Source organism: Schistocerca nitens, chromosome 1, assembly GCF_023898315.1.
Source record: "Schistocerca nitens isolate TAMUIC-IGC-003100 chromosome 1, iqSchNite1.1, whole genome shotgun sequence".
Taxonomy (NCBI): Eukaryota; Metazoa; Arthropoda; class Insecta; order Orthoptera; family Acrididae; genus Schistocerca; species Schistocerca nitens.
The window spans coordinates 297,729,816-297,742,517 of NC_064614.1; the positions used below are offsets into that span (position 1 = coordinate 297,729,816).

Genomic DNA, 12,702 nt, shown 5'->3' on the forward strand with positions numbered 1-12,702 from the left:
AATAGGAAACTGACGAAGCTTTTTAGTTGCTGCAATGGAATAGCACAGAAAATCGACAATACTGATAGCCGGCCGCGGTGGCCGTGCGGTTCTGGCGCTGCAGTCCGGAACCGCGGGACTGCTACGGACGCAGGTTCGAATCCTGCCTCGGGCATGGGTGTGTGTGATGTCCTTAGGTTAGTTAGGTTTAAGTAGTTCTAAGTTCTAGGGGACTTATGACCTAAGATGTTGAGTCCCATAGTGCTCAGAGCCATTTGACAATACTGATACGGAGTACACACTGCGAAAAACTCTACAGAGGCTTCCTGAAAGTATACGTATATGGCGAAGCTGAGAGTGAAATTAATACTCTATATTTGTCTCTAATAGTATCATTGGAGGTAGCAATCGATGTCAGCCGATTCCAGTGTGTCACCTGGATTTTGCTGTTTCTCCGAAATCCCGTATGACTAGGATAAGTTAGTTATCACTAACTAATTATAGTGTTTGTTTTGTCTATGAAACAAGAGGTCGCCACTTAAATCAGCTGATAACCTCCACTGTAGACTGTAGACTACTTCTGCAAGCGAGATAAACGTGGCATTGTACGACTACTGTACTATGCCTTAATTGTCATTCGACACCTAACGACGCATCTCAAAAGTAAAGAAAACAATCTGGAAATTTAGATGCAGTATCTCAGCATCAACACGCGAAAACATCCCACGCTCACTATAAACGTAAGTGGCTTTCATGAGAAAAGCATTAATGGATTTACCGATCTAGGATGGCTCATGTATTGAACGGCCGGCGCGCTACGACAGGCGAAAATAAGACAATTACAAAAAATTCGCATTATCATCGTGTCGCCAGGAATGTGAGCACATCAATAGAGTTACATACATTAAAGTTTATTACATTCACATTACTAATAGCTTTAAAAAAACATAGTCATAACATTGCAAACCTGAGCACGTCAATACGCTGCTGGTTTTAAGACATGGCTCATAGTAATTCCATTCACAAAAATCTTACAGTTGTCGCAGGCACATAAACGTTTCTTACTTTTAACGGGCAGAAACGAGATACAACGTCGCTACCAACTACCAAGATGTGGTTCTTCAGTCCACCAAGTCTACAAGAGACGTCAAAACCACCACGTGTCCGCTAGAAGCGAACTTTACTATGTCTCCCTGAGAAACACCAGAAAATTACGGGGTAGTAGTTTCCCCACTCTGTCTAACCTTGTTATTACGTTTTTGCATTTGCTACACACATCAAAAAAAGTTTTGCCCCACCCCGGTTCCCTGAACTCCTGAAGATAGATGTTGGCTGTGAATATTGTTTCACAGACACAGTCCCTTTGACTGTTCAGAGATGTCACTAAACCCGCCCAAAAATGTAAACAACCATGCATGAGCAGCGCGTATTAGACTGAGGGGGTCCGACATCAGATCAGTTCTAGTCATTCCACCAGGGAGGAGATACATGGCTCGTGTTGTCTGTAGTTCAACCATGTCTAGGCGGTCAATACCGCGGTCCGTCCGCGTCCGCATTATTACTTTGTGCCAGGAAGGGCTCTCAACAAGGGAAGTGTCCAGGCGTCCCGATGTTGTTCGGACATGGAGGAGATGCAGAGAGACAGGAACTATCGATGACATGCCTCGCTCAGGCCGCTCAAGGGCAATTACTGCAATGGATGAGCGCTACCTACGGATTATGGCTTGGAGGAACCCTGACAGCAACGCCACCATGTTGAATAATGCTTTTCGTGCAGCCACAGGACGACTTAAACTGTGCGCAAAAGGCTGCGTGATGCGTAATTTTACTCCCGACGTCCAGGGCGAGGTCGGTTTTTGCAACGACGACACCATGCAGCGCAGTACAGATGGGCCCAACAATATGCTGAACGGCCCGCTCAGGATTGGCATCACGTTCTCTTCATTAATGAGTGTCGCATTTGCCTCCAACCAGACAATCGTCGGAGACGTGTTTGGAGGCAACCCGGTCAGGCTGAACGCCTTAGGAAATGGTTCAAATAGCTCTGAGCACTACGGAACTTAACTGCTGTGGTCATCAGTCCCCTAGAACTTAGAACTACTTAAACCTAACTAACCTAAGGACATCACACACATCCATGCCCGGGGCAGGATCGAACCTGCGACCGTAGCGGTCGCGCGGTTCGAGACTGAAGCGCCTAGAACCGCTCGGCCACTCCGGCCGGCTGAACGCCTTAGACACACTGTCCAGCAAGTGCAGCAAGGTTCTCTGATGTTTTGGGGTGGCATTATCTGGGGCCGACGTACGCCGCTGGTGGTCATGGAAGGCACCGTAACGGCTGCACGATACGTGAATGCCATCCTCCGAGCGATAGAGTAACCATATCGGCAGCATTTTGGTGAGGCAATCATCTTCATGGACCACAGTTTGCGCCCCCATCGTGCACATCTTATGAATGACTTCCTTCAGGATAAATACATCGCTCGATTAGAGCCAGCATGTTCTCCAGACATGAACCCTATCGAACATGCCAAGGATAGATTGAAAAGGGCTGTTTATGAACGACGTGATCCACCAACCACTCTGAGGGATCTATGCCGAATCGCCGGTGAGGCGTGGGACAGTCTGGACCAACAGTGCCTTGATGAACTTGTGGATAGTATGCCACGACGAATACAGGAATGTTTCAATGCAAGAGGACGTGCTACTGGGTATTACAGGTACCGGTGTGTACAGCAATCTGGACCACCAGCTCTATGGTGGTACAACATACAATGTGTGGTTTTCATGAGCAATGAGGAGGGCGGAAATGATGTTCATGTTGATCTCTATTTCAATTTTCTATTCAGGTTCCGGAACTCTCGGAATCGAAGTGATGCAAACCTTTTCTTTATGTGTATAGCATTAAATTATACTTTTCTTCTCTCAAACAGGCTTCTCTCAATTTTTAAGGTACTATTTCTGTCATGTAAAATATAAACATTAGTTTTAGTTATTAGTGTATTTAATTGTCTCTGATCTGTGCTTTGTTGAAACAATATTAGGCGCGCAGCATTTTCTAGTCACCCCCCTGGAGGATCGTTAGATGCCCACCTTACCAATGTTCCGGCTCTCTGCGTGGTTATTTCTGAAAAACTGTAGTGTCTTTGATCGACGAGTGACACAGCTAGCGCTTGCAGAAATGCAAAGTATAGAGTCCTACGTTTGATATCAGCGAATCCATCTTTAAGCACGTTTCCGGCATTAGAACAGCGCCTCGAACAGTCGTGAACAATGCAGAGATTGAAAACACCACTCTAGTGTGATCTGTACTCTCCATCGCGGCCCTCAGGGTCGCGGCACAAAGATAGCACACCAGGTGATGGGAGTGCAATAGCTTGGAAACGGTCGTGATCCATGCATTCAAAAACACAAAACTTTGAAACTGAAGCGGTATTTTCAATCTCTACTATAAAGCTGAACTGCGGATGTTCCTCCGGCAGGATTGTTTGCGGTCTGAGGAATGTGTCCTGGTGAGATAAGTTCGCCGCGACCCGGCGGCAGGTGGTGGATAGCGGACGCACTTGCAGGCGTGCAGCGGCGGCGTGTCCCCATGCCCATCCCCATCCCCTGCCCCTGCTGGGCCGGGCCGGGCTGAGCCTTAGTCCCTAAGCCGGCTCTGCGGCCGTAGTTACAGCGCAATCCGCCGGCATCTGAGCCTGTCCTGCCCCAATCGCTCGCTAACTGGCCCGCGCCTACACGCCCCCTTCTTCGCCGCCAGCTGCGCCACGCCTGCCGCCCTCCGAGCTTCCACCACGCGTTTTTTTCCACAGTCAGGTTTGTGGGCTTCCCAGGATTTGTGACAACAGCAATATTATGCGCTCCGAGAGCAGCTACAATCCATCAGAAATACACCTTTACTACTCAACAGCCCGCATCTCGTGGTCGTGCGGTAGAGTTCTCGCTTCCCACGCCCGGGTTCCCGGGTTCGATTCCCGGCGGGGTCAGTGATTTTCTCTGCCTCGTGATGGCTGGGTGTTGTGTGATGTCCTTAGGTTAGTTAGGTTTAAGTAGTTCTAAGTTCTAGGAGACTGATGACCTAAGATGTTAAGTCCCATAGTGCTCAGAGCCATTTTTTACTACTCAACAGGAGCTTGTCACGCCAACTTGTCTGCTTATCAAAAAAACAATAAAGCAATTAAAATCTGTAATCAGTCACAGATATTTTTATAAAGGGGCACCTCCAGCAATGAAAAACAATGCATACTACTATAACACCACAATAACATCACGACGATGGAAGTCAGGCGAGAGGTAATAAACAGTATGTAGACTAAAAGTACTTGAATATGTCGGTTGAAACCTCGGAACATAACGTATGATACTTGGTTCAAATGGCTCTACCACTACGGGACTTAACAACTGAGGTGTGTGTGTGAAATCTTATGAGACTTAACTGCTAAGCTTACACACTACTTAACCTAAATTATCCCAAGGACAAACACACACACACACACCCATGCCCGAGGGAGGACTAGAACCTCCGCCGGGAGCAGCCCCACAGTAGATGACTGCAGCTCCTGAGACCGCTCGGCTAATCCCGCGCGGCCTCCGTAGTTCCTCATAGAGTACGCACTCATTCAAAAATAATCCGTCCATACAATATGGACGTAGGCTGGGTTGACCTTTGCTGCCAATCAAGAGTAGTACCTCATCTGCTGGCACCGGATTTCGCCTTCCCCCTTCCTTTGAGTCAAATCGTTCAAATGGCTCTGACCACTATGGGACTCAACAGCTGAGGTCATCAGTCCCATAGAACTTAGAGCTACTTAAACCTAACTAACCTAAGGACATCACACACGTCCATGCCCGAGGCAGGACTCGAACCTGCGACCGCAGTGGTCGCGCGGTTCCAGACTGAAGCGCCTAGAACCGCTCGGCCACAGCGCCGGCTCCTTTGAGTCACACTGACCCACAACGACATAAAAACAACGTAAAAGCGAAAGATCTCATCATTCTCATGCACACCGTGCATATACCACGTATTGGTAAACGGAACAATACAGTAGCAAACCATGTCCTCTAAGACCTGGAACAAAATATTCCCGCGTTGTTCCCAGTGCTCGGTGGATGAACCTGGGATTGACTTTAGGAGCAGGCAGATCTAAGGCAGTATTTATCATTAAGTGTAGGTGCACGATTAAGCGGTAGCCAGAGCCGATTTCTATGTCGGAACAATACAAGCGTTTACTTACGTAAATAAACACAGCGCTGACTGTATTAACGTAGTTCAAATGGGAGACGGTTCAAATGGCTCTGAGCACTATGGGACTTAACAGCTGAGGTCATCAGTCCCCTAGAACTACTTAAACCTAACTACCCTAAGGACATCACGCACATCCATGCCCGAGGCAGGATTCGAACCTGCGACCGTAGCGGTCGCGCGGTTCCAGACAGAAGCGCCCAGAACCGCTCGGCCACACCGGCCGGCTTCAAATGGGAGACAAAATATCTTATAATTGTTAGTGACGTAGACGTACATTATCTCATATGACGGCTATCCGAACGATTTCAAGGGCAAATTTTCTCTTTGGCTTACTTCCGTCACACTTTTCTTTACTATTTGTATTCTCTTTAATCATTATTTATTTATTTTTTCCAATCTTTGTATTTTATTTTATAACCTGTATTTATATTAACAAAGAATAAAAACAATTGTAATTTGTTAACGCATCGTCATAATAGAAATTTTATTAGTAGAATTACATTAATAATAATACTGCCCACAAACTGTTACATAGATAGTGGGCTAATTGTAGTAAATAAATAAATAAATAAATATTTTATAAATAAGGCAAGTAAATATGTAATTTTTGTTTCTTTATTTTTCTTCTTATTACCGGAAATGGAACTCAGCGCTTTTGGTGACCGGGCTTGACGCTGGATTTTTACCACTTGTAGTCGTATTTTGAGACCTTAAAGACATCCTACTGAAACAGTTTCATTTGTTTCGCCGTCTGCAACGTGGTACTTGATATCTGCATAAGACAGGTAGATAAGAAAGATGACATCAGATGAATTGAATACCCGTGACAACAAACAACAAAAAGGAAATATCAGCTTAGATCTCAAGCTTTAACAGAAATCTTTTATTGCGTGTAGCCACAATTTTTTCTTTATCAGGTTCTCGTATACGATGAGGAAGTCACGAATAAAGGAAAACTAAACGCAAACGTTTATCCCGTTCAGATTACGACTCTAAGTAGGATCACTGTAGAGTGACAAAAAAACCACGAAGGTCGTTTTTGGCGGCACGTGGTCGTGACTGAGGTGGCGCCGCCGCCGACCGCCAGCTGCCTGGGAGTCATCACCACGTGACGCTGCGACCGAGACACGCCTCTGCTGTGACTAAGCGGCCACTCGCCTTGGCCACGCTCCTCAGCTCATCCGATAACTTCTTATACACTGCACGTGACAACATACAAGCCCCACTGACCTGCAGCCATTCCGCGGCCATTTGCTCGTTAATGACCTGATCACTGTCATATACGTCATGCTTTGGCTCTAGTTCATTTCAGTGTGTTCATGGCTGTCTTAAAACTGCGATTTGTCACTTTCTCAGTCACGTTTCTCATTTTATTTATTACTTCCGGCAATATACATTTTGATAACAGAAATGCTAAAACACTTTGGCTTCTGTAACTGACTACGTAATCAATGGAAAATTTACCGTTCGCTGTAGCTGAGTTTAACTTTCATTTTTCGCCCTCGAGCGGAATTTATGTTGGATATAATTGCCGGATTTGCTACCTACAGTGCTATTCAGACTTTGAGGAACCAATTATGGCGTATTTATCAGGTCTGAGGACGATGGTTCGTCACAGAAGCCAGTAATGGTACTTAACAGATATGGTAGTCAGCGCGAAAAAGTAAGAAGTTTTTGTTTCTTGAGTTGTACTAGCTGGGTACTAAGCCAAATCGACTGTAAACGGGCAGCCTTATGCGCACTAAGGCTTCCTGTAGAACAAACAATCCGATAGAAGTAGGTGGCCGTGCGGTTCTAGGCGCTTCAGTCTGGAACCGCGTGACCGCTACGGTCGCAGGTTCGAATCCTGCCTCGGGCATGGATGTATGTGCTGTCCTTAGGTTAGTTAGGTTTAATTAGTTCTACGTTCTAGGCGACTGATGACCTCAGAAGTTAAGTCGCATAGTGCTCAGAGCCATTTGATAGAAGTAGAAGAGGTGATAGTGTTCTTGAATCAATCAGTTGTTTTACTAAATGCATACTCGTCAAGTACATAAAGGGAAATTACGACCAACAAAAAATTAAGGTCATCAGTAGTCCTCGACATCAAAGATACTCTAGATATTTTAAAAGTGATTGAAAGTATAGAAAAAACTGTTTCAGAAAGTGACAATATACAAAGAGGCAGTATTTTGCTGTGTGGTTAAGTCGTGTAACATAAAGTGAAATACAGTAATACGACACAAGACTGAGCTTACTGTGAAACTAATGGCAAAAAGACTCTGGAAATAGGGTAAGTTGTAGCCGGAGCTTGTTTACGTGCCGCCGTTCCAACTTAATTGCTACATCAACATTTCTTGAAAGTTTGAAAATGTGCTGTGCTTGAGCCTTTCATTCAAAAAACAATCATTCCAGGCAATTTTCGGAAATTTTCGAATATTGGCAAGATTCATATCAGATAACTGTACACAGGTGCTATCGAGTGTAATTGACACTAATACGTAGTCTTCATTCAAAAATTTTTGCAGTTCTTTGTGAATATTTTGGTAGATAAATGAAACGGGTATTAAACATGTAGCGAAACGCTTGCCGCATTGCGCACGACTGCCTTAGCGACGTGCAGCTAAGGAGGCGGCCGCGTGATGCATTGTGCACAGAGAGGGCAGGAGATGCTGTGCGATGTCAGCGGTATGCTCTGTGCTCCTGTCCCACACGCGACGCCCCAGCCGTTGCGTGTCCTGGTAACTGGGAATGCCAGGGTAGTCACACACCAGGCCACTGTTTCTGCTTCCCTTTCTCCATAAAAATATTTATATGGTTGGAAAACTCTCGCTGTCGTCTCTTAACGCAATAAGTGATATTTTTACTTTAGACAACCCATGAAGAATTCTGCAGTGGGTAATTACTTTCACCGTACGCAATGCAACATGAGAGTGAACTCTGAATGTTGTACACCCCGAAGCGCACGCCACAGACGATAACAGTGGAATGCCGTTATTGGTTGGCGGATCATGTGCTTTACTGCTCCTTGCGTGTACACTAATATAGGTACCGAACTAGTACTTTGATAACGTGGACGTTTTAAGAGTATAACGGATGATTAAGCTACGTACAGCACACTGTCATTTTGTAGTCGACATTTTATCTCTGTGTATGAAAGAACTACTTAAACCTAACTAACCTAGGTACATCACACACATCCATGCCCGAGGCAGGATTCGAACCTGCGACCGTAGCGGTCGCGCGGGGTCCAGACTGAAGCGCTTAGAACCGCTCGGCCACTCCGGCCGGCGGAAAGCAGATCCCAGGGAGGTATTCATCGTGAGGATCTTAAGAAAATCTGATTCATCCGTGAAAGGAGAGGCTTGCAAAAATATTCTTCGTCCGATCCTTGAATATTGTTCATGAATCTGGGACCATCTTGTTGGAGTAATATAAAAGGTACAGATCCAAAGTCAACAAACTCCAGTGGCAGACGCTACGAGAAAAATACATGAAACGTATTCGCAGTTGCGAATATGGACAACCATCAGCTCTATAAAGAAATGACGACTATGAAAATTTGTGCCGAACCGGGAGTCGAACTCGCAATTCCCGCTTATAGTGAGCGGTCGCCTTACATAGGCTGCCCGATTACCCTCCACGGCCAGACTTCCATAAGTCGTCAACCAAGCGTCTACAACTTGCGCTCGTACATCCGTTATGTATACTCCCGTACAGGATAGATGTTTAATTGGAAATTGCTTGTCCGGTGCCGGCGAATAAATACGACATCGTGCAATACCGTATACCACAAAACAAACGTCGTGCATCACGGAGAAGTTTACTGTTGTAATTCCGAGATCGTGCGTACCAAGATTAGTCGGCAGCGTATTACTCCCTCCCACACACGTCTCGCGCAGTGACCACGGTCGTGAGATCTAAGAAATTAGAGCTCACACGCAGGTTTATCGTCACGCGTTGATCTCACGTACAACTCGTGAATATAACAGCGAAAATGGGGGGGGGGGGGGGGGGCAGATACAGGTACCGGAAGTATCGTAAGGTGACTTGCGGACTGTGGGTGTAGGTGTAGACTGGTGATTTAAAGAGTGAGTGCCTTGCCGCAGGGAGATGTAGAGGAGGGTCGCGCTGTTGCAGTGAGAGTCGGCTTATGCAGAGCTTTGCCTCCTTCCCCGTGGCGCGCGTGCCGCGGCTCCGCTAGCCGCCGCTTCCCCCCTTCCCCTCCCCCCCCCCCCCCCCGTGACCAAATTGAATCTTTGTGCGCGCGCAGCCGGGTCGCGTGCCGGCAAGCGCACCCGCCCAAATGTAATCTCGAGCTCATCACTAAACGGACCGGGCGGCGGCGGCGGCGCTTTAAATCCGCTGATTTGTTTAACTTTCGCAGGCGCGCCTTTGTGCGCAGATCGGATGTTGAGCGACATCCGGCCGGCCGGCAGATTATCCCGTGACAAATGTGCGACCGGCCGCGCGCCGCCCAGCAACAAGCGGCCGGCAACGGCGGCAGGGCAGGCGCCGCCGGTGTCCGGTTACACGGCGTCGCCGCGGCTGCCGCCCTCCTTTATGGCGACGCTGCAGCTGCCACCGACAGAGGTGGCTCTGTGTAGGCACACTGCGCTCCCGTACTGCGTCCGCAGCCGTACTCTGCAAGCCAACTTACAGAGTGTAATGGAGAAACTACTGCTACTGCTGTCACATCTCTCGAAGCTCTTCCGTTAGCAAATGCTGCCATGCAAAAATGCCCGTCAGCCGGTAAGGATCTGTATCAAGTCTACTTTGTTTGATTTTCTCGTCGTGGCCATGTATGCGAGGAAGTAAAACGTTGAATTCCGTAACGCTTTTAATACCGCTGCCCACCACACGAAAACAACATAAAAACTCTTGATCGTTCTGTAATAATGGCGATATCTTAAAATTTCTCGTAGCATGGGCAGAACCTGCAAATGCTCTTAAATACGGAAGAAAGGTTTTATTTAACGTCCCGTCGACATCGGGGTCAGTAGAGACGGACCACAAGCACGTATTGTGTCAAACATGGGGAAGGAAAGCGGCAGTGCCATTTCAAAGGAACCATCCCGACATTTACTTGTAGTGATTTACGGATATCGTGGGAAACCTAAATCTGGATGGCCGCACGTGTGTTTGAACCGTCGTCCTCCCGAATGCGGGTCCAGTGTGCTAACCACTGCACAACCTCGCTCAGTCTCTTAAATACGTGTAATAAATTAATCAAAACTCGATTAATCAAACAGCCAATTCACTTATGTTTTTTTATTATTCATAGTACTGAAATGGCGCGTTTCTACACTGCCCGCGTCCAAACAGTAACACAGCTAGAGAACAAGCGCGTTGTTTCTTGCTTAATTTATTAAGACAGGAAATATTTTTGAGCGCTACCGCGACAAGCTACACAGATAAACCGCAATAGAACTAGCTACTCGATCGAAGCGGCAAAAAACGTTGAAAGGCTTCACTAACACTTTCGTCCGAACCCAATGGTGATGATGGACACTTTCTAGCGGTTACTAAACGAACTCGTGACGAAACTTGGCTGTGTCTTCTGTACGTCTTCTCTTAATCCAACATGCTAAGGGTCCGAGAATGATGAGCGATACTCGAGAATAGATTGAAAGACTGTTTCTTAAGAGCTTCTTTCATTTATGAGTTGCATTTCAATGAAACTTTCCCAATGAATCTCAGCGTGGCATTTACGTTACCTACCTTTACGTTGTCATCCCACTTTAATCTCTGTGAGCGGTTACTCCCAGATATTTTAAGGTTGTTTCTGTTTCCAGTGATTTCTTGATTAGTTCATCTTCCATGACCGTGATCTGTGACTACTTACTCAGATCATTTCCCACTTGTGGACTTACGGGACGGACATAGAGACTAAACAAATCAATATGAAAGTTGAGAGCAAAACACTTCATGCTGTATCCTTTCACAACAACAGCTGATGGTTACATTGGAGCCGGCCGGTGTTGCCGAGCGGTTCCAGGCGCTTCAGTCTGGAACCGCGCGACCGCTACGGTCGCAGGTTCAAATCCTGCCTCGGGCATGGATGTGTGTGATGTCCTTAGGTTAGTTAGGTTTAAGTAGCTCAGAGTTCTAGGGGACTGATGACCTCAGATGTTAAGTCCCATAGTGCTCAGAGCCATTTGAACCATTTGGTTAATTTGGACAATATCCGGAAATCCGCTTATGAATTCCCCGTGTCCGGAAAAATTTTCTGTTTAGAAGAACTCCTCTTTTCTTTAAGAAAAGAGAGAGAGGGAGAGACGAAGATAGAGAGAGAGAGAGAGAGAGAAAGAAAGGAGAACCTGTGAGGTGACACACGGAAGACTGAAATCAACCTCTTTTTCTGACACTGTGACAGATCAAGAGTAACATATCAAGTCTTGTTTCCTAAGACCGATTTTATTATCAAAGGCGTGAAAAGCAGACAACTTATCGACTTACACAAAACTGGATCATATTTTTGTATATATAGGTAACACGGCTTTCAAGAAGGTATGACTTTCAACAAAATAAACCCAGACCCCAAGCAGATTTTCGATCGAGTTCTATCCTTTCCTAAGTGATTCTCTTTCGAGATCTAGCATAAAGTTACGGACCAATAGTGGCGCGTGATTATACAAAGTTAAAATGTCAACATTGATCTTCTCTTGCTCACTGGATTTCTTATAACGTCTTGCAAATCAACGAAATATCAGTTTCCATCAAATAAACGGACTGTGAGTTTTCGATTGAAAGGACAGGATATATTACCGGCTATAGCATGTTTCCCTGACTCAAAAATCGGTGCGATTCAGATGAAAAATGCTAGAAGATTCACTTAAAACAAATCCGTTGTTTGTCACAGAGATGCTTACATATTCATATTCACTCTTGCATCTGTAAGTATTTTTGCTCGCTCGATTGCCTGTTGTGTGTGTGTGTGTGTGTGTTTGTTTCAGAGAGAGAGAGAGAGAGAGAGAGAGAGAGAGATTTGTATTGCACGCAGTCCCAAATCATTTGTCACTGCAACGTGTCAGTTTCGTCCAGATCACTCGTCTGATGAACACACCATATTGATAGCAATGTATTTTTGTGTTCCAGGCCATTATGTACGAGGGACAGGACAAGAACCCCGAGATGTGCCGGGTGCTGCTTACGCACGAAGTCATGTGCAGGTTGGTATGATTGCTCTGTGCCCTATCTCTAGCACAAATACTTCGTTCTTAATATAATAAGTTAACTCTATTCATAGTATCTGCGAACAACTCAAATAAATGCGGAATCAGAAATGAAAACTGTCTTAACAGAATCGTTGTACTGAAGAGATGATATTGCTGTAAGGCGTTGGTTGCAGCTCAAAAAAACAAAGAAACATAGAACCTCTTCAGACCTTAAGTTAACTACCAAGAGAATAAACTATAATTGTAGCACTGCATCTGACGTGACAAAGAGATAAGCCGCAGTAGCGTTCGAAATCAGTTTGCAAAATGTTGTTCTTATTG

General features: G+C 45.9%; 1 protein-coding gene across 1 annotated transcript in view; it reads left to right on the forward strand.

Moving 5' to 3' along the window:
* Positions 1-12,702, forward strand: part of LOC126235517 (transcription factor collier) — a 600,438-nt gene that overhangs the window by 197,451 nt on the left and 390,285 nt on the right. The window contains exon 5 of the mRNA XM_049944238.1: positions 12,302-12,375. Within this exon, the coding sequence (XP_049800195.1) occupies positions 12,308-12,375 (68 nt within the window). The 5' untranslated portion in view covers positions 12,302-12,307. The remainder of the gene's footprint in view (positions 1-12,301; positions 12,376-12,702) is intronic.